The sequence below is a fragment of the Astyanax mexicanus genome, chromosome 22 (assembly GCF_023375975.1).
Source record: "Astyanax mexicanus isolate ESR-SI-001 chromosome 22, AstMex3_surface, whole genome shotgun sequence".
Classification (NCBI taxonomy): domain Eukaryota; kingdom Metazoa; phylum Chordata; class Actinopteri; order Characiformes; family Acestrorhamphidae; genus Astyanax; species Astyanax mexicanus.
Window position 1 is genome coordinate 15,097,842 of NC_064429.1, and position 23,068 is coordinate 15,120,909.

The 23,068-nt window shown below is 35.9% G+C and overlaps 1 protein-coding gene across 1 annotated transcript; it reads left to right on the top strand.

The window, feature by feature from the left end:
* Positions 1-5,522: 5,522 nt before the first annotated feature.
* On the top strand, positions 5,523-17,455 carry si:dkey-3h3.3 (RING_Ubox and Deltex_C domain-containing protein). Its single transcript, XM_007250473.4, has 4 exons — positions 5,523-5,786; positions 8,698-9,705; positions 12,154-12,371; positions 14,603-17,455. The coding sequence occupies exons 1-4, from the start codon at positions 5,763-5,765 to the stop codon at positions 14,670-14,672; spliced, it is 1,320 nt and encodes a 439-aa protein (XP_007250535.3). The 5' UTR covers positions 5,523-5,762; the 3' UTR covers positions 14,673-17,455.
* Positions 17,456-23,068: the final 5,613 nt, after the last annotated feature.

Consider the following 23,068-nt stretch of genomic DNA (forward strand, 5'->3'; position numbering starts at 1 on the left):
CTCTTCATAAATATAAATGATAAATTACATGATTGTAAATTTAAGCAATTTTAGGTTTGAGTCTTCTTAATAATATAAAAATAGCTTTGCATATTTTAGAATAATACATTGTGCATGCATATAATTTGGTCACAAATATAAATTATTTGAACATGCAGTCAACCATTTCTGTAAAATAAAGTCTTTCTTTAAAGAAAATCAAATTAATTAGTGGACTTAGTGGGCTTTTAAACTTAAACATGCTTCTTAAATGTCACATGAGTTTTGGTAACAGGACTGAGAAAAATGAAACCATATTTGGCTTATAAACCTTGTAAAACATTAAGTAAAGCTGCCTGAGCTTGACCACTACATGTTTTGAATACTTACATGTATGTTATTAGATTCAGAGTTGAAAAAAGATGAAAAGTTGGGTTTAATTTGGAAAAGTTACAATAAGTATATGGTACCCATTTACAGAGCTGCAACTAATGACTATTTTTGTAGTCAACTATTCTGCCAATTATTTGTTCAATTAGTCACAATATTTTTTGTCATGCCTTCCATTTGTATTTCTTACTGGTGAGGACAGCTAAACGTTTAGGCCCCAAAACCAGTTTTGCAGTCTATTTTGATAGTTTGGCGTACCTAGATTAAACTAAAAATTACAACGTATATTATAGGAAACATTCACACAGGCTGTATGTTATTTTCAGGAGATTCTAGGATACTTGTATGTATTTTTTCTTACTTTTTTTCCAAGGAGAAACCTTCCTAAAATTGTCTGTCATTAAGAAAATACAGTTTTTTTTAAAATAAAGTCTGTAGTTACTATAAAATATAACTTAATTTTAGTGAAGAGGACAGAGTACAGTATCTCCCCAACACTTATCCAGCTAACGTTAATTTATCTAATGTTATTAATGTTAATAAAAGGAGTAAATCCTGTTTAAACTTACCTCAGCAGCTCTCTGCAGTAATTTAACTCTCCGCGGGTAATATAGAAATAAGTGTTTAAACTGTACAGAACTAGTAAAGACAGACGTATAGAGTATTTTTGTGGAGTTAAATATGTTTGTGTTTAATGGACACAGCGCTGATATTACACTGCACGCGCGTCTCTACCTCTCTTTCTCTCTCGCGCGCTGCAAGTCCCTCCCACACTAAAACCTCATTGGCTAACTAAGCATGAGGAGAGGCCAATCAGGATGATCACTCTCTCACTAGGTGTGTGTCTTCCTCTCTCGCCCCCCTTTTTTTTTTTTATCTCGCGCGCGCTCTCTCTCGCTACATCACACTTTAACGACGCGTCGACAGTGACATTTCGCGTCGACTATTTTTTATAGTCGATGTTGTCGATTACGATTAATCGTTGCAGCCCTACTGAAATGGCCCTTATACTGTTGGTCACGTGATTTAGACTGATAATTCTACTGAACTCCGTTTGGAGAAGAAGAAGAAGGAGCAGCGCACAAAACCTAAATTAATTCATCAGGATAAGGATGCGCTTCCCACTTAATACCCTCCCTACCCCCCCTTAATACCCTCCCCACTCCCCCTTAATACCCTCCCCACCCCTCCTTAATACCCTCCCCACCCCTATTCAGCTAAAATTCCCCATTTTTATTTGGCTTCTCCCAATTAATAAAATAATTTCATTAAATCCCCCTACCCCCCTTAATTATTAATGATATGATCTGGTCAGCGCAATCCATATTACTCTATTGTACTGTATAAAATTGTCAAAATTTAATTTGGCTAGTACATTTAATATCATGCAGGTAATTTCTCGTTGTCTGCTCAGTATTTACCGATTATCTCGGCTCCATCAATATAGATGCTGAGCTTTTTGTATGTCAGGATATTTGTGCAGCACACTGAGCAGCAGATTTCCCACTTCTCCCCTCAATTTGATGATTTTAGTGCATATTGATAGCGGCCCCCTGATGCCTCCAATCATCTACAATTGAAGATTGCAGTGACGCTGCAGCAAAAGTAAGACTGAGAGTGCATCCTGATTGGTCCCTGCTTGTGCTTAGATCTGTCAGTGAGCACTGTGGGAGAGATTTAGGCTTCACAGCTCTTCTTCTAGGCTAGAATATTCATTTAGTTTAGTTTCTGCAACATAAAGGTAGAGAATTTGGCCACAGAGTATATTAAAATATTAACTGATTAATTAATTGATTGATGTTAAAGTAAATTTATTACAGGGGATATTTGTGCACAGGTATATATCCATTGTATATTGTATAGGTATTATAGATGATTTGCAGGCATCAGGGAGCAAGTATATACAAAACTGTTTATATGGTCTTAAAGTCACGTGGTATCATGTATTAGTCATGTGGTTTAGACAAGAGGAGGATGGGTCCCCCTTGTGAAGCCTGGTTCCTCCTGAGGTTTCTTCCCACAGGGGAGTTTTTCCTCACCACTGTCGCTTCAGACTTGCTCACGTGGGGTTACGTTTTGTAAAAATCACTATACTAATAAACGTGGTGTGACGTGACTTTAAAGAAATCACATAACAGAGATCTCAGCCTTGACCAAATAATATCATTACCAGACATCCCAAGTTGCAAAAGTTGGAACAAAGTTATATTAATATATTATGCAAAAGTTATATTAATAATTTTTTTTTTTTTAATTTAGAGTATTCAGAGGTGAAATGAGTTTTATTTTTTTTCTTTTTGGAAGGCCCTGCCTCTGCTTTCCTTTTTTTTTTTTGGAAAAAAAGCCTTTATTTTATTGACAGCTACAATATCACAAAAAATTGCACAACATCAAAAACATTTCATATCATATTACAATAATTATTAATATTGCCTCCGCCATGATCTGCTTTCTCTCACTTACTCAACAAATCCCGTCCGGGAGGGGGGAAAAACACTGCCCGCCCACACTAGAAACACAGACTCTTTGCAGAGAACAGGCCAATCAGAACCCTCTCTGTTTTCTCTCTCTCCTTAGAGATTAGAGAAAAAAAGTCTGTCGCCTGTGTGTGCATTTGTGCGCAGTGCGCTCTTGGGGCACTCGTTCTGAATTCCGGGAGATTATATGTGACTCACGGGCATCAGGGAGCCGCTACCCCAACAACAAAAAAAGCAAAACAAAATAAAAAATATAAAAAATATATTAAAGCTTGCTGTGATTATTTTTACACTACAATATCGTTCCATTTGAAAACATCACATCTAGACCGTCTTTGACATTGATCAGATGTGGGAAGTAATGTGGTTTAAGTAGTTAGTTACTGTAACTTTTCAGGCAGTAGGAAGAGTTTAAGAGGGGCACATCTTAGTCCTGGGGTTAGGGTTGGCCTTGTGGAGTTTCATAGGGTTCTAGTGTAGGATCCATAAAACTGATGTCAATAATTTATATTTATGGCATTTAGGTAACACTCTTATCCACAATCAGTTTCTAAAAAGCTAACCACCAAACAAAAAACAATTATAAATTTTATTTATTAATATTATTGTGCATGCAGTAAACTGTCTGAGGTCAGTTTTAGCAACACCAATTTTAACCCAGAATATAAATTCTACTATGAAATGTGGGACAAGGCAGTAAAATATTTCAATCTGATTGACTTGAAGCTGTGTAACATTTCTTACACTTCTTTATATATTGCTTTATTTATTTAATACAATCTTTAATTGATTAAAACACTGGTCTTCATTATCTTTGGTGTGTTACCAATTGGCTGGGAACCGTTTAAAAGGTTTCTCAAACGGTACTTTTTTCGGTACCTTTTTCTAAGTTCCCAAAAATTCAAAAAGCAATAATTATTCTCACAAAACATATTTATTTACAGCCGATAGCAATACTTTGTGCAAATACACCTAATGTGTCTGGTAATTCTTAAAATGTAGTGTATTTCAAATCATAGCTTCATAAAAAACACAAGATACTTAAATTATTTATTGATTTAAATTAAACTTAGAAGTATGGTTGGGGTTTTCTGCATTGAATGCTTAACCCTATTTAGATTAAACTATGCATGTAGTCTCTTCTAATAGCCTATGATAAGAGAATACAAACACCTGCTGTTTTATAATACTGGGAGACTCAAATTAAAATTGCCAGTAAAATTTTAATTAAATAAATAAAGAAATGCCACAATAATAGTTCACAATTTGAATATGTTCATTAATAACAGTTAAAGCAAATTAAACTGATTTTACATAATAATAGACATATTTTATGAACACCAAAAGTTCACCGTGGCTGTTTTATCACAATTACTATAATTAAATAACACCTAGTATATGTAATATACTTTATCAATATATTATCAACTAAACGTTCAATTCTTTAGGAAACCTTACCTGAATAAGTAATCTCAATGATACACATATTTTTACTCTAAGCTGAACTTTTGCAGGTTTTTGTTAAAAGCATGTATTTATTTCATAACCATATTTATTCATTTAAATAGCTCTAACAGATTGCTCATCGCCGCCTAAAGTCCAACTACTACTGATACCTTAAATTCTGAATTCTGAATATATCAAAGAAACCCTCATAGAAAATGAATGCAGGTAATTTTTGACTCATGTTGCGCATTAGAGGGGTAAGGATACAAACAGGACTTTTTATCAGAAAGTAAAAAGGTAAAAATAAAATAAGAATGCATGACAAATGTAAAAACAATTTAATTTAGTTATATCTCAAATTCTTAATGTCTGAATTAATTTATTGCTAAAATATATCATAGAAACCCTTATAGAAAATTAATGTGGCTGATTTTTGACCCATGTTGCGCATTAGAGGTATAGGGATATAAAAAAGGCTGTTTAATCAAAAAGGAAAAAATGAAAGTATATAAGGTATTTGAGGAACACCTAAAATTCATTGTATTGCTAAAATATATCATAGAAACATATATATATTGTTTATTAGAAAATGAATGCGGGTCATTTTTGACCCATGTTGCGCATTAGAGGTGTAGGGATATAAAAAGGATGTTTAATCAAAAAGTAAAAAATTAAATGAAATAAGGATGTATCTGAGGAATACCTAAAATTCTCAATGACTGAAATGTATTGCTAAAATATATCATGGAAACATATATATATATATAGTTTATTAGAAAATGAATGCGGGTCATTTTTGACCCATGTTGTGCATTAGAGGTATAGGGATAAAAAAGGATGTTTAATCAAAAAGTAAAAAATTAAAAAGTAAATAAGGATGTATGTGAGGAAAACCTAAAATTCTCAATGACTGAAATTTATAGCTAAAATATATCATAGAAACATATATAGTTTATTTATATATATATAGTTTATTAGAAAATGCATTAGAGAGGTAGTGATACAAAATAAGTAAAGTAAATGTAAAAATAAAATAAGAATGTATGATATTCAAAAATACGTTAACTAATAGAGTAATACCTGGATTAATGACTATTGATAAAATATATCATTTAAACATAAGCCATACATGAAGTTACAAAAAAAGGTGAATCTGCAGTGCAGGTCAACAGAAGGGGCTGAGGCCCCGCCCCTCTGTGTGGGCGTGGCCTGCATGCGCTGTGTCTCCCTCCTCTTCCTGTTTTATTAAAAGTGAAAGTAAAGAGTGTGAGCAGCTCGGACTGTGTTTATTCTGTATTAAAGCTGCTCTGAGCTCATCGGTTTTCTGAGTTTACTCTCTGGAGGTAGACAGGCCGGGTTCACCGCGCTGTGTCCCGGGTTTGGACCCTGAGGAGCGGCTGTGTGGAGCAGCAGGGCGGGCCAGAGGGTCGCTGTGTTCCGGTGTTTGGTTGGAAACGCGATAGATACACCATGGCGTTATCAGCGTTACCTGAGGTGAGTCTGAGTGACTGTGTGTTAGACAGATTTTACACATGATTATAACTGTTATTACAGTTCATTAACACTAACTGACTGTTACAACAACTACTACTGACTACCCTCTGTTACACTAGTACTAGTCTTTTTTCAGCTAACTACTGATTTACTCACTGTTAACCAGCTGCTGTGTGATTTATAAACTCCTCAGAGCTTTCTTCAGACGAGTCCTGAGTCGTTTTTAACTCGTTACAGTAGCTAATAAACCAGTATTCGGGTGATTTTGCTCAAAACCAAATGAACTTCCTGGGTAAAGTCGTCTGCTCTTGTTTCTATTGAGCGAAATAAAGAGCAGCGTTCAGTGTTCACTGTGATTTTATTAAGTTATAAACTCTGAATCCCTCAGTAAACGCTCTTATCTCACAGAGACACGACTCATTTAACGAGTCAGATGAATCAACTCACTTTGGGCTGTGGGAATCGACTCCTTCAGCTCCCAAAATGACTCATCACCAGCATTATCAGTTTCCCACCAAAAACAGTGGTTAGCTAGCCAAGTTTGGGATACTATACTTTCAGTTCAAGCTAATAGTCAGCATATAATAAATCACTATTCTGTGTGTGATTTTATTTTCTACAAATCAAGCAATTATTTAACACAATAATTTAAAGAAATAAGTAATAGTTGAAGGAAACCAAAAAGAAAGAGTGAAAAAAAGAAAACAAAAATTAACCTCCATTACCTCCCTGTCCCCAAACCCACTGCTCCATCCATCAATCCATCAATTGGGCAGTAAAGGGAGTATAATGTAGTATAGGGAGTATTCGGTAGTGAAGGGAGTATAATGTAGTATAGAAAGTGGTGCTGCTCATAAGAGGCGTGGACCTGTTTTTCTCTGTAAAGTTGCTTTGTGACAACCTTTGTTGTAAAAAGCGCTATACAAATAAAATTGAATTTAATTGAATTGAAAGTATTTGGTAGTAAAGGGAGCATAATGTAGTATAGGGTAGTATAGAGAGTATTGGGTTATAAAGATAGTATAATATAGTATAGGGAGTATAGGGGAGTATTGGGTAGTAAAGGGAGTATAATGTAGTATAGGGAATATTGGGTAGTAAAGGAAGTATAATGTAATATATGTAGTATTGGTAGTAAAGAGTATATTGTAGTATGGGGTAGTATAGGGAGTAATGTGTAGTAAAGGCAGTATAGGGTAGTATAGGGAGTACAATGTATAGGGAGTTTTGGGTAGTAAAAAGAGTATAATGTATATGTAGTATTGGGTAGTAAAGAGAGTATAATATAGTATGGGGTAGTATAGGGAGTAATGTGTAGTAAAGGGAGCATAGGGTAGTATAGGGAGTATTGGGTAGTAAAGGGAGTATAATGTAGTATAGGGAGTATAGAGTAGTAAGGGAGTATAATGTAGTATAGGTATTATTTGGTAGTAAAGGGAGTATAATGTAGTATATGTAGTATTAGGTAGTAAAGGGAGTATAATGTAGTATATGTAGTATTGGGTAGTAAAGAGAGTATAATGAAGTATGGGGTAGTATAGGGAGTAATGTGTAGTAAAGGGAGCATAGGGTAGTATAGGGAGTATTGGGTAGTAAAGGTATAGGGTAGTCTAGAGTAGGGCTGTCCCTAACGATTATTTTTTAAACGATTATTCTAACGATTATTTTTTTCGATTAGTCGACTAATCTATTTATTGAGAAACATATTTAAATAACTATTATTTTACGTTTTAAAGCAAACGATAAATTACTATATTTATATATAATAACAACAACAACAACAACACAAGCCTACTAAACCAAACCCCACACTTATAATCACTTACATGTACAACACCTTGTTTAGATCTATTACGCTAAAAATGGATAAGCTCCCATACACCACCTCCGTGTGTTGCACTGTTTTCTGTGACCGCTAGATTTTGTGACCACTGGCAAGTAGTTCTCAGCAGACCGGTGCACTGGCCGATTCGAAACGTGTTCGTTTCTAATGTTTACCCCGACTGGCCAAAACAGTTAAGTTTAGGGCTGAGGGTAAGGTGTAGGTATAGAAAGCTTCTGTTTTGCCAATGAACGCTCATAACCGTGAGCACTGGTCACAAAATTCCGACGGTGACAGAAAACGGTGTAACACCGCAGCGCCGACGGCTCTAGCTAAAATAACTTAAGGCAACTAGCTTAGCTAAACACCTGAACTTATGAATAATGCTACTGTTTCTGGAAACTGCGAAATGCCATGCACAAATATAAACCAAAACTGTATAATTTCTGCCTGTGGCAGGTTTAAAACCTTTGGTAGACAGCCTTAAGTCTTTTTAAGGACACCCGCGGAGACCCTGATGTAAACGGTAACTTACTGTGTGACTCTGTTGACATAGTGCTCCTGGATGTTTGCGCTTCAAGTTCTCCTGCATAGCAGTTGTGCTACTGTGATAGACCATCCCCATTTTGCACATATGGCAGAGGACCACATTGTTGCCCTTTTGCGTGAAATGCTCCCAAACTTTAGATGCCCGCTGGCGTTTTTTTGTAGCTGGAGATCGCTCTCCGGAGTCCATGCTCTCCACAGGCACCGCCATGTTTACGACGCGCCGACGCGCGTTATGCAAATCGATGTATTTTCGTAATCGATGACGTCGATTATGTCGACGCGTCGCCCCAGCCCTAGTCTAGAGAGTAGCACCAGATTAAAAGGCGCACTGTCGATTTTTGAGAAAATTAAAGCATCACCCATAAAGTGCACTTTCTAGTCTGAAAAATACGGTACCTGGACTTTTCTCTATCCAATTACACTTCTCCTCAAATGCATTGTTGTAAAATAATATAAAAAATTAGAAGTTTGAGAGTTTACATGGTTCTACAACACAGTATTTCATTTTCACTACTTTAATATTAATTTTTTTATTTTCAGGTATTTAATGAAGTAGAACTTGTCATTAACCTAAAAGAATTTGCGGATCGAAAGAGTGTGGAAGCAGAAATAAAAAAGTTGTGCTTAAGCGCAAAACCCAGAGGTTCAGCTATGGTGGTTACAGGACGTTACATGAGGATAGAGGATCTTCACAAGAGCTTATCAAGATTGCAGAAGGGGAAAAGCCAAAGTGTGGGACGTACAGAAATAAATCCTGTGAATCAAGACAGCTCACGCAGACGACCGGCCACTCCCATTCCACCAGCAGAACCTGTCGACGTTGATCCTCTTGTTATGGATTACATCAGCAAGAAACATTCTCAGAAACTTGACAGCATGAAAAAAACTGGAGTTTCTATTGATAAAAACAGGCGTGTACATTTTCGTTCACTGTATCCAGGAGAACAGGGCAATGTTCATGCTCAGTTCACCAGAGAGCGCTTTATTACATTCTACCAGAAGATTGCCACAGGACTGGAAACTAAGGCTTGTCAGTTAAACACAAGTCAAATGCAGGTGTTGGACACGTTTCCAGAGCTGCTAGTGACGTGCAATTCACATAATAGACAGATATATCAGCTCACCGGGAGCTTCCTTAGCCTAGAAGGTTTTGAGCAGTCTTTACGCAGCTCTCCTAAAAGGTATTCTCAAAAATACTCTCAAATCAGTCAGGTGGGCACTGCCCGTGCCTCCGCATCCAGCCCACCGGTGCAGCAAAATCAACCAAACGACAAAGAGGAAATTTGTTGTATTTGTTTGGATACGTTGGATAAGTCCAAAAGTAAAACTCTGGACAAATGTAAGCACACCTTCTGTAGAGACTGCTTGAAGAGGGCGTTCGAAATTAAGCCAGTTTGTCCCACATGCGGAGTGATATACGGTGCTTTAAAAGGCACCCAACCTGACGGAGGCAGTATGCGAATCACAGTGGAGCCATCCTTCCTACCAGGCTATGAACGCTACGGAACCATTGTCATTCATTATTACATCCCAGATGGCACACAGGGGGTGAGTACGCTTTATATGTTCCCTCAAAAAAAGGCTTGTCAAATAATGAAAGAAGTATTAGAGGGTACCTAGAATGCTGTTCCTTTGTATTACACAGTTCAGGAATATTCTCCTTTATTATCATTTTTCTGGAATGCTTATCCCACTGTTTTAGATTTTGTATGATTTTAGCAGGGCCCCAAGATTCTGTTTTTTTTTATTTATTTTGGTTTTAATTTGTTCAATTTCTTTTAGCAAAATGGAATTTTGTTTATCGAATTTGATTTGTATTGTAATGATGCACTCTGCTCATGATTCGATTCAATTCACGATTTTGGATTCACATTTAAATTTTCTCATAATATTTGGAACAAATTTTAAATGACAAAAAATAAGGAGACTTTTTCTTCATTGTCTTATTGGACAGTAACAAAGGAAATAGGGGTGTGACGAGACGGTAATATCACGAGACGAGACGAGACACGATACTGGGTTCACGAGAACGAGACGAGATTTAAAAATAACATTTTAAAGAAAACTTCAAAAAAAAAAAGAAAAAAGGCTTGAAAACTAGAGTTTTATTTGACAATATCATAAAATGCAAACTTAACAGACTGGTTTCTCTCACACATTTTATAAGAAATAGAAATAAGAATAAGAATAAAAAATTAAAATAAAACTTATCTAGGTCTTATATAGTGCAAACAATAAGTGCAAACCACAACCAGTCATATTAAGACTATGCTTGAAGTGCATAGGGGCGCTGCACTACAGGGGGCGCCAAATGAATGCCCCAAATAAATTTTCTCTCAGGAGAAACAGCCAATCAGCTTGCTGGTTTTGCGGAGCGCGGTGGGCTAGTAATGACAGGACGTATCTCCCCCTCCCCCTTCCCCCGGACTTGCACTCCTGCTGTGTTGCCAGATCCCGCTTAAAAGGTCCACACTAAACTATTTTTTTCCCTGCGAGACAGGTTAAAGCTTGACGAGAAATATCGTCACGTTAATCTCGCGAGATCTCGTACCACGACATCTCGTCACACCCCTAAAAGGAAATATAAATTCAAACATCAAATTTTTTACTCCACTACATCATTGAAAATCTGAACGTTCCTATTGGCTTGTGAGGGCTGGGTGGAGGATCTGTCGTCTCTCCCGGCCAACGAGAGTCAAAACCTGGCGAGCCGAAACTCATGCAGCGGCCATTTTATGTCATATTACATAGCCCTGCTTGTGAGGAAGCAGATGCATGTGTGCTGCCCGTAAAAGGTCTTTCATGAACTACATGCATGTGTTCTAAAACACAGACGATGAGAGCCCGACAATGTATCTTAATCTTTTCAAGTGCTAAGTCTGATTCTGCACAAACCGTAAAAATACCCTCCACAAAGTTTTGCTTGCATCCAATTATGTTTTAATTTGGTAGGCCAAATGCTCAGATTAATTAACATACACTTATCATTTAATGTAGTTGTTATACAGTAAGTGTCTTTTTATGTCTTGCCTGTAGTTTGTCATTAAAACTTGCAGAAAAGCTGCTGCCAAGATTCCTAAAAAAACGGGGTACTGTCATGTTCAGAACTCTGCAGTTAATGCTTCACACACATATATGAATTTATATATACATATTATACAGCTTATAATATGGAAGTCACACACACATCACAAAAATAACAGTGACTTTTAAATATAAACAGATACAGTCATATAAAAAGGTTTGGAAACGCCTATTAATCTTAATCATTTTTAGTTCTAAATATTTGGGTGTTTGCAACAGCCATTTCAGTTTGATATTGTATTAACAGAAAATGTGCAATATTCATTAAAACCAAAATTTGACCGGTGCAAAAGTATGGACACCCTTATCATTTTATTGATTTGAATACTCCTAACTACTTTTTACTGAATTACTGAAGCACAAAATTGGTTTGTTAACCTCATTGAGCTTTAAACATCATAGCCAGGTGTATCCAATCATGAGAAAAGGAAGTCAGTAAAAATAGTTAGGAGTATTCGAATCAATAAAATGATAAGGGTGCCCATACTTTTGCACCGGTCAAATTTTGGTTTAATGCATATTGCACATTTTCTGTTAGTACAATAAACCTCATTTCAATCCTGAAATATTACTGTGTCCATCAGTTATTAGATATATCAAACTGAAATGGCTGTTGCAAACACCCAAATATTTAGAACTAAAAATGATTAAGATTAATAGGCGTTTCCAAACCTTTTTATATGACTGTATCTGTTTATATTTAAAAGTCACTGTAATTTTTGTGATGTGTGTTTCTGTACAATAAACCTCATTTCAATCCTGAAATATTACTGTGTTCATCAGTTATTAGATATATCAAACTGAAATGGCTGTTGCAAACACCCAAATATTTAGAACTAAAAATGATTAAGATTAATAGGGGTGCCCAAACTTTTTCATATGACTGTATCTTGTTTACTTTTGCTTGTGTAGGATGAGCACCCAAATCCAGGTAAACCATACGATGGTGCAGCTCGCACAGCCTACCTGCCAGACTCCAAAGAGGGGAAGAAAGTTTGTAGTCTCCTTAAGCAAGCCTTTGACCAAAGGCTCATCTTCACCATTGGGATCTCATCCACCACTGGCAGGAGCAATGTGGTGACCTGGAATGACATTCATCATAAGACATCTCGCACTGGTGGGCCAACTGGGTAAGTTTATATACAGAGGCAGGTCTCATATTTTATTTATTATTTCATATACTGTATAAGTCATTCTAATATCTCATTTTTAAATGCATCATCTACATAGTTTCTTCTTATAGGTACTGTAGAATGTAGTCTTAAATAGTAAAAATACATCCCACATGTTAGTTGTTACACAAGAATCCGTACAAACACACAGAAAGATCCAGGCGAACAAGGCAGAACATTAATTAATTTAAAAAATCTGTTAAAATTTGTTATACTATTAATGCAAGTGTGTTATCAAGCACTATCAAAAATGGTTAGAAGATGAGAAGTAAAAAAAAAAGCATACGTATATCTCAGATTCAGGATTCAAAGAGTCATGTGCACAGTAAGTTTCCTCGTACAATGAAATTCTTTCTTTGCCCCTCGCTAAGTATGCCGCATAAAGATAAAAATAGAAAATATACAATAAAGAAAGAAATAAACTAACTAAATATGAATAACAATTTGGTGTTAAATTTACATCCAGGATGGAAATATATACATGAAAACAGTAATGGGGTATAGATATTATTTACAAGTAAGTACATGTTATCTACAGCAGTGGAATATGAAAAAAGTGCAAAAAGTTCAGTAGTGCAATTATAAACTTTTGCAGTAAAGTGAGCATGTGCCTCTGAGAAATGTCCTTGACATGTAAACGTGTAGAGAGTAATGTGAATGGTTATTTCTGAGGTAGGTTCAAGAGTCTGGTAGCAGTGGGGAAGAAGGAGTTCTTTAGCCTGGTGGTTTTGCATTTCACACTTCTGTACCTCCGGCCTGAAGGCAGAAGAGTGAACAGTCCATGCTGGGGGTGGGTAGAGTCTTTGAGGATGGAGGCAGCTCTCCTGAGGACTCTCTGGTGGTAGATGCTCTGCAGAGAGGGCAGTGGAGTCCTGATGATCTTCTCTGCAGTCTTTACCACTCTCTGCAGGCGTGTACGGTCCGTCACAGTAGTGTTGCCGTACCACACAGTGATACAGTTGGTCAAAAGGCTCTCAATGACACAGCTGTAGAAGTTGCAGAGTATCTTGGGAGACATCCTGAACTTCCTCAGCATCCTCAGGAAGTACAGCCGCTGTTGAGCCTTTTTAACCAGCTGTGTGGTGTTCAATGTCCAAGTGAAGTCCTCACTGATGTGGATGCCCACATATTTAAAACTGTTCACCCTCTCCACTTCAAGATCCAGGATGAACAGTGGCTGATGTGGTCTCCTCTCCCTCTTCATGTCCACTATCAGCTCCTTTGTCTTGTCTGTGTTCTCCTGATAGAACGCCTTGACAGCGTTCTATATAGACTGAGTTGGTGTGTTAAATGATTTATTAAATGCAAAGTAAAGACTGTAGACTGTAGCTATTTTTGGCAAGACCTTCTTTAAAGTCTTAGGGCCCTATTTTAACAATCTATAGAAGAGCCATGAATAATGAATCTTGCAGCCGTGCTACTTGATTTAGGGCATGTTTGGTGTGTACTTGGTATCACGAGAAAGCAAAAAAATACACCTTGCGCAGCTCGAAACGCACAAAAGGCATTGGGCGTAATGTGAAATTAACCGGACAGCAGGTCACTTGCCATTCCATTTAAGAGCCAGGTGCGCTGGGCTTCTCAGCAGAGGAAACTGACCTGCTTGTTATTTTAATTTGTAATAAGTTTGACTGTTATCAGGGTTTAAATTATGCAGTGGTGCACCTGTGTTTTCCACTGTCAAGATATCAATACACCAGAAATTTACCTGAACACACCTCACTTCCAGACCACCACGGCCATCGACGTTGATATATTCGAAAACTCCATCGCTATTTAAACAACACAGGCGCAAGGCGTGAAAATACACTGTTGATAGGATGTAAGTTAGCAATGAGCATTGTAATGTGCCTTGCGCAGGGTGTGAGATAGAGCCCTTAGTATTTTTTTCAGTACTGGATACTGTAGAAAGTTTAATTAAAGGTTATGTATGTGATTTCAATGCAATTTATTTTTTGTAAAATTCAGTCCAGTGTTTGTATTCAGCTTGGCCATGACAAAAAAACAAATTGTGGGCAAACAAGGAATCACTACATTTTTCACTAATGGCAAATGTTAGGTAAAAGTATAGACTAATGTGCAACTAATGTGCAGGAGTTGGCAGCCCTGGTTACTGATGATTTTTGGTCTTAAAGTCACAAGTCTGTCTGTGTGTTTAATAGATAACTGTTTTTTTTCTCTTTTCCCAGCTACGGTTATCCAGATCCTGACTACCTGAAACGAGTGCAAGACGAGCTGAAAGCCAAAGGTATCTGCTGATAATTCCAGTGCTGTTAATGAATTTTCCTGATGTATAAAAGTAGCTATAGGGACACCATAAAATAGCCAGCTGCTATACATACACATTTATAATTAAGCTGTTCATTTAGAGAATATTGTCTAACAATACATGTTCAGTTATGCTTTGTAATTAAGTATTACAATGCTAATGTGCTAATGTTTAATTTAAGAACTGTTTTCCATACTCAACAGTATCATATTATAAAGGGTAATAACTAATGCTGTAACTAGTCACAGTTATACCTGCTGCTTTATATAGCCATTATAATAGATTGAGCACTGAATCTACTTTGTCAAATTGCCCTCCTTCATTAAAATGAGAAAAAAGTAGAGCGTTGATTACATCTATCGCATGGCTTGAAGTTAGAGACCCTTTTTTCTGATTAGGTGCAGTAGTATCAACTGACGTTATTGTGGAGGAGAACATGGACAGGCTTAGATTATTTTTGAAGGCTTTGCTTTTGCAGAGTTACATTTTCTGTTAGCTTTGCTAGCTAAGTATATCTTTTGAGGGAGGGGCTTACTATCATTGGTTTATATTTACGCACAAGAACTTTTATCCTCCGATAGAATGATTAAGTAATTCCATGTGTCACTTTTCCACTTGTAAGTCAGACAATCAGATTGCATTTTGAGCCAAACCTGTGGAGCAGACGCTGCCAAGTCCAGAAAAAAAAGCTAGTGAGAAAACGCACTTGATTCCAGGGTCTTGGATTTAGGCCCCATGTTGGGCGTCAGTGATTAGGGCCAGTGGTGACCTCCTAGGTCCTTAACCCTCACTTTTCCCCAGGTGTTGCAGCGATGGCTGCCCACCAGTCCAGGAACATGTGCTCACTATAGGTCACTATGTTAAAGGCGGCAGCTGCATTTCATCTGTGCTTCTAGCACAAGTATGGTAAATATGGGTGTCTTAGTCTTGATCTTGAATTTAATTTCACCAAATGACATCAAGTGACATTTTTTTGTTGCTTTTTTTTACTGTCCATCCAATCTGTACCAGTAGTCCACTAAACACATAGGAAAGTAGGTGGTAGTAAGTGCTACTGTAGCTGAATTAAAAAACAAAAATAATGCTTAATACAAAAATCTGTAATCAGCCAGAATAATCAGAAACATTTTACTGTGATGCACAGCTTTACATGTGGTGGAACAACCTGACTGACCTTGGTTTCTTTTTTTTTTTTAGACTTATTTAACATTTTTACACGTTTTCTCCCAATTAGGCTAGGCCAATTGTCCCACCCATTCAGCTGCTACTCAGCTGTATATCTTCCATCACAAATGATGTTACAACACAAGGGTAAAGGTTAGCACATGCCTCCTCCAACACATGTGAAGTCAGCCATCTCAGCTCTTTTTGAACTGCGGCTGATGTAACATTGCCGAGTAGCATCACAGCGCACTCGGAAGACAAGCGCAGCGACTCAGTTCTGATATATCAGCTCACAGATGACTCGTGCTAATCGACATCACCCTTTGGAGTAGTAAGGGGAAAGAGCACCATCTACCCACACAGAGAAAGCAAGGCCAATTTTGCTCTCTCTGGCCTTTGGCAGCTGATGGCAAGCTGCATGACTGGGATTCGAATCAGCAATATTCCGATCGTAGTGGCAGCACTTTAGACCTCTAAAGTTTCTGACCTTAGTTTCAAAGTAGTGAGCTTATTACTTGGGTGTATAGCTACAAGCCAATTAGATAGGAACTACATGATCTAATTTCTCTCCCATGACTTTTGGCATGTCAGTTTTATTTTAATGAAGGTGTTAGGATTTCCTTTTACCGCTTTAGGTAAATTATTGAATGGTTATAAACGACTACACAACATGCAAGTTTGTTTATTGTTAAGCAGTTTGTTTTTGTGGTAAGCAGATCGCAACCACAATGTCATTGATCTTACACACTTTGCTTAAAGATTTTAAGCATTTAAACATTTAAGGCAACTTTACTATTTTTAAATTGCTTTTTTTATTTGAACAAAACTGTGAAAAAAGAGGAAAATGGCCAGAAGCAAATATGTGGGCATCTTTCTTGATCAGCACTCAGTAACAATCTTTTGAACAATCCCCTGAACACACAACCCCCTAATTGACAGTTGAAGAGGTGTTCTCTTCATGAAAACTTGTGAAGCTGCAAGCAACTTATTGTGTATTAATTGCATTGGATTTTTTGTGTGTTTTCTGGATTTCTTGAACTTTTTGTTTATTATGAAAAATCATTAGTAAGGCAGTACTATTTGTTGATTTAGAAACATATGATTATTTTCTTAGTTGAAATAGTGTTTTTGCAGTCAACACTATCATTTACAGTATAATTTTATGAATGTCTGTGAATGTAACTGTTCCATCTGTTTTCCTTTTTATATTGTGTATATAGTTTATAGTTTTGCAAAAAATAACCATTATGACAATATATAGATGAATGTTGTTTTGTGATATTTGCTTAATATTAATATTAGGGCCATATGCATTTACTGACAAGTGAAGTAAAAAGCATATTTTACATAAACTGAGGAGCCAATAAAGGGACAAACAACACTGTTAGATTCATGCTAACCAAAATGTGTAGAGGGGCCTTTAGAAATTACCATTATTATATTTAATTTAATTTTCATGAAACACTAATATTTTATTTTGTGCATGTTATTCCTGCAGCTATTTAAAACTGTTCTTTTTTTAACTATTCACACAGTTTTTAGACAAATTGTGCACAAATCTGGACAGTTTTGCACCTTGCTCATGATTTAAATAAAAACCATCAAACCATGGGATCTCTGCGTGTTTTATTATTTATTTATTTTTTTGAATTATTGATTATCCATGATCAACCATTTACAACAGCACAATAAAGACACAAAACCTTTCTCTATTATGGCCTGGCATGGGACCAAGCTGCCTCTATCCACCAAAGGGAGGCACAGAACCTGCTAACACCTACTCAGGAGTAACCACCTCTGACTGCATTGGTATTCCTTTTTAACCAAACCTTGGACCCATTCTGGTGTGAGGTCTTTAAAAAATAGAGGTAAGTAATCGCTACACACTGATAGTGAGTGTCTATAACTGGAGGTCTTAGACACCCAGTATGCAAATAGATTGTGCCAAAAGCCAGTAGAAAAGAAATGGCAATGGCAACAGACTAAACCCCTTAACAGGCTACAATTTCTGTCAATTTTCTGCCTGACATTACACCCCTAAATCTTGAGGATTTCTATTCAAGCATTACATAATAAAAAAGGGTTCATATTTGATAATGGACTTTACATAAAATCATAATTGTAACTGTAATAGAAAGTATAGAAAAATAGTCAAGTAAATCTGCACTTGTCAAAATATAATGAATAAAACCATAAAATTGGCTCTTTCCTGAACTTCGTTTTTAAATCAATAAAAATCCTGAATACAAATAAAACAGTCCATGGCCTCCAAACCTTTAGTTTTGTTATGTTTGTCTAATTTTTACATCTATTATCAAACATAAAAAATTCGTGTTGATTCCTGTTACTGATCTGGAATTATTTTGTAAAGTAGAGAGAAAACAGGCAGCGTTTCTAAGTGTTCTGTAGAAGATTTCAAGGCTCTCAAAATTTCACAGTGTAAATAATTTAATTTACTTCAGAGAACAAGGGTTTTGTATATTTAGCCCATATCTGGTCAAGGCATGTTAATAGGTTAACAGTTGTTTAGAATTAAAGATCTCCACGTGCTTCACACTGCACAACTGTTTTTAGCCTTTACTAATTGTGCTGTTCACACTACAGGGCTGGAGCCTTTAAGGTGTTGTGGCTTTAATAGTACTGACTGTGACACAGGTTCACAAATTACACTGACTCACCTGCCTGCTCTCCAGAAACATGTTTTTTATGAGAACATGCCAGAACTAAACACCCGTGAAAACTAGCGATGCCAGGCCAGAGATTCTCTAGAGAGGAGAATACCCACTTAAAGTGAGTACAAAATAACTGGGTTCATAAGATTCAACTGAGTAAAATCAGAATTTATAAATGTTTGATCATTTTATATTAAAATATGTAATACCTATCTCAATACAGAGCAATATGATATGTTTCAGCAATGCAGATATAATTTGTAATATTTTAAATTCCAGTTATACAGCTTGTGCATGTAAACATGCTTCGACTGCATCAGCTCACCAACCAGTCGGCAAACAGTAGCTCAATTGCTACTAACATTACAACCTAAAACCTGTTTGCTGTAGAAAAAAGCAAAATTATACAGGTGTGCTTATTTTGCTTTATAAGTAAAACTCATTATTGTACTTCTATTTTTAGCTAGAGCTATAGCTCCCTCTAGAGTTTAACACTCAGTTTACAGTCGTTTAGTGTTGCCCTCTTATGTGGAAGTTTTATGAGGACTGATTTATTTAGAGACATACAATAATACAAATATTTACATTCGTTTTTAAGGCAGTCTGTTTCATTCTGTTTTAGGAATAAACAGGGTGGAAGGTGTGCATGGATAATTATGACGTTTTTGTGTACATAAACCCAGCAAATATCATACGATGATAGCAGGATCTCTGCTCTGTTTACAAGCAGTCATGTGAGGTAGTTGCAAATTGCCCCTATTGTAGCTGTGTTTAATTAGTAATACTATCATTTCCAGCTTTTTGTTGCCCCATCTGAGCTGTTTTGAGATGCTGCCATCTAGTACTACATTAGTTTATATTTAATCATGAAATGGCAAAATATCTCAATATGTTGTAATAAAATATGAATTAATGGAAAATCTATGAAAATCATTACATTATATTACATTATGTTTTTTTTTTTATTTTTGATCTATTTTACACATTGTCCCAACTTTTTTGGAATGTGGCTTATATTGTGTGTAGCATTTAAATGTAATTTCCTACCAATTAAAAACTTTATTTTTAAACGATTCCTATGATATGGGTAATATTGTTGCTGTTAATGTTGATTTCTAGCTTTAAAATGTTGTTTATGTTTCAATCACCTTTTAACACATTAGAGACCAGACCCTTTTTGAACACATGAGGTAAGACAAATGATAAAAAGTTATACATTTGTTTATGTATCGTTATGTTCTAGAAATTGAAACCTAAAACATTTAATAAAAGAAATTTACTTGCTAAAATAGTTGGAACAGAAATGTAGAGGCAAAAATATGTTCTTTTATCTGCAGCGCTAACACAGTAAATGTAAATACGGACACATTAATGAACACAGATTCACTAGCTGTCCTGTGATGAACTCACCATATTTAGTGTATGCAATTAAGGGAATTTATGATATAAAGTGTAGGACAGTGTTGTATGGAACTTTACACAGCTTTTAAAGTATCGGTGACACACATATGACAGCATGGGCTCTCTGGGTTAATTCACCCTACGCATGATCCATACTTTATACAACAGTGTCAAACATATAATTTTTATATGTTTATCTCAATTTTTGCCCACTTTTAGATTACTACATATTTTAACATACAAACTGTACCTTACACTGTCACAATTTATTGATGAATGGACCAGTAGAAATTCTTCAAATTTTGTCTTAAATAAACTCTTTTTTAAACTCTTCTGCGATATTTGCCTTTCATTGGACAAATCTGGGCCAATTCAATGGGTGTCATTTTCTTGTTGTTAACTAGACAAAACATGTACTGGTCAATCTCAGGTAGCTTTACTTCATGTTCTACAAGGTTTCTAAGCTGAAGATGGTTCCATTTTTCTTTTTTGTTACAAAACCCATGTGACATTTAAAAAGCATGTGTAAAAGCAAAATCACTGATTCCTTTGATGCACAGTGTATTTTTCTTAAATATGCAAAGTCTTTTTAATCTTTTCAAGAAGACCCAAACCCGACATTGATCAAATTTATTATCATGCAATTTATTAAACAAATGGATAAATGATAAATTAAACAGAATTGGAAAATAGTTGGAATATTAAACTGATATTCACATTAATAAATCAATAAACCAGGGGAAAATACTCATTCCTGGTACTGGAACTCACTCCTATTACTGGCACTCATTCCTGTTACTTACTTTTTATGTCATAAGTAACAGGACAGAAAGTAACAGGAATTAGTTTTTAGTATAGGACTAGCAAAAACATGAAAAATAGCTAAATGGCGGCTATGCTAATAGCATGAGGACACTGAGCACATTCTAGTGATTTTCCCAAAATTTGTATTTTAAAAATAAACAAATAAGATCTATGAATTAATTTAGGTAACAGGACAGAGTGTTAAGATTGACCTCCTCAGTCATTACAGTTACAATAAGCTCAAATATACAGAAAAACTTAATTTTGGTCTGTCCATGATCTTCAGAAGAACCAGCTGATGTCACTTCCTGTTGTATATGTTTCAGATGGGGTAATGTGTTACAGTAACAGGACTGAGTGAAACCCAGGGATACAGCTAAAATGTGTATTTTAACTTAAATATTATGGATTTATTATGAAAAAATATATATTTTTACAGCATATATGGGATTTGGAGTCACACAACAATGCAAAAAAAAAAAAACATCTCTGAAGGATTTTAATAATTATATTTCATGGAAAGGTTTATTGTTGGAGAGTGGAGACAGGTAGCATATGCTAATTTTTCAGTGTTTTAAGTAGTTTTTATTTATTTATTTTTTTTTTTTTTACTATTTTAGAAATGATGTTGTGTTCACATTTATACATTTATACACTGAAGCTCAGCTCGCTGGCATCACTGAATCATTTTAAACGTTTAGTTTCTAATCACCATCAGAAAGCCTGTGACTGTTTTAAATGACTTTTTTATTAGTTTATCTTTTTATCTTATTTTTTATATTCTTCTTCTTATTTTTTTTTATTATTTATTTTTTGTTTATTTATTATTACTTTTATTTTTTATTTAATTTTAATGTAAATTTTTCATTCTTGTTCTTAGTTCTATTATTCATTTAATCACTTATCATTTTTAACATTTTACTTTACTTTTACTATTATCTATTTACTTATTTTATATTTTATACATTTTTTACTTTTTATGTGTTAAATAGTTTTTTTTATGGTATTTTAGAATGTTCTGTTATATATATATATATATATATATTTATTAAATGTTGATTTAAAATGAGTACTTCTTTATTTATTTATTTTTTTTTTACTATTTATTTTGTAACATTGTAAATGAGGGTCACCCTCAATGTTTTTTCCAGAGTGAAAATAAAGGTTGATTGATACATGTAATTCCCTGGGGACAGAATTGGCACAGATTCAGTGGAATATGCCATCTATTTTTTGTTATATATGTGTATATTTTATATATTTATATATACACATATATGTGTATATATGAGCATCTTACTCATACATACATTTCCAATCTCATTTCCACACATCATCATAAAAACAACAAACTGTTTTTTCCAGCTCATATATTTCTATAATAACCCCAGGCAGGTGTATTTTTTGTAAATGTGTGTAAATTCCACATGGGGGCAGTAGAGCTCTTCAGCTGGGCCCACCACACCACTACTCACCCGGCTGCGGTTCATGTCAGCGGCCGCTGGGTGTCAGTCCGGGCCGCGGAGTGGAGCTGTGAGCTGGACCGCGGTCTATATTTAGTGTAATAATAATTATGTTAGTGTGAGACTTCCATCTCAACAACACGCACATCAAGCAAATTCAAATCTAATCGATTTTTTCCTACAACACCTTCTTCCCTTAATGTTGGTCTGCTCCGTCTGCCGGGGACAGAGGGTCACATTAGCCCCGCATAACCGGGCTGAGCTGCGGCTCTGAAACTCAGCCCGGACCCGGACCCGCTGCTGCTGCTGCTGCTGTTTCTGTAGATCACCTGCAGCGGAGAGAGAAAGGGAGACACGCGGGCAGCAGCAGCCCGGGCTCCCGGCGCTGATCGCATCGTGTCCGGGTGACTGGGAGCTTAATGACGGGGCGCTGCTGCTCTAATTGGACTGAGGATCTGAACTGAATTGGCTCTCGGACTCTCGTACAATTGGCCACCTGCGAATGGCCGCGAGCTGCTGCTGCTGCTGCTGAAAATGGGCCAGATTAGCAGGTCCAGAACCGGAGCAGCTTCAGCTCAGTCCAGCAGAACCGGGACCGGGTTAGAACAGGGGGGTTTATACGGTCAGTATCTTATTTTATTTTACTCCTGTTTTATTTTATTCTGCTCTATTTGAGCTTTGAGACTAAGTTAATTAGCTTATTAAATTAAGGGGGTAACTAGTTGTTTATTTCATTTCAAAACGCGTTTTTTTTTTAAATAAACAGCAGGTAATATAAATGTAATTTAGTTAGAAGCAACACTGTTTATGTAAACAAAAATAATACGTAAATAACAATTATTATTTATTAATTAATAATAAAAAAGAATGATAGTTTATTAA

Coding starts and splice junctions, on each gene's coding strand:
- si:dkey-3h3.3 (XM_007250473.4), top strand. CDS start 5,763: ATGGCGTTATCAGCGTTACCTGAG. Junction 5,787..8,697: donor CGTTATCAGCGTTACCTGAG/GTGAGTCTGAGT, acceptor TTTTATTTTCAG/GTATTTAATGAAGTAGAACT. Junction 9,706..12,153: donor TCCCAGATGGCACACAGGGG/GTGAGTACGCTT, acceptor TTGCTTGTGTAG/GATGAGCACCCAAATCCAGG.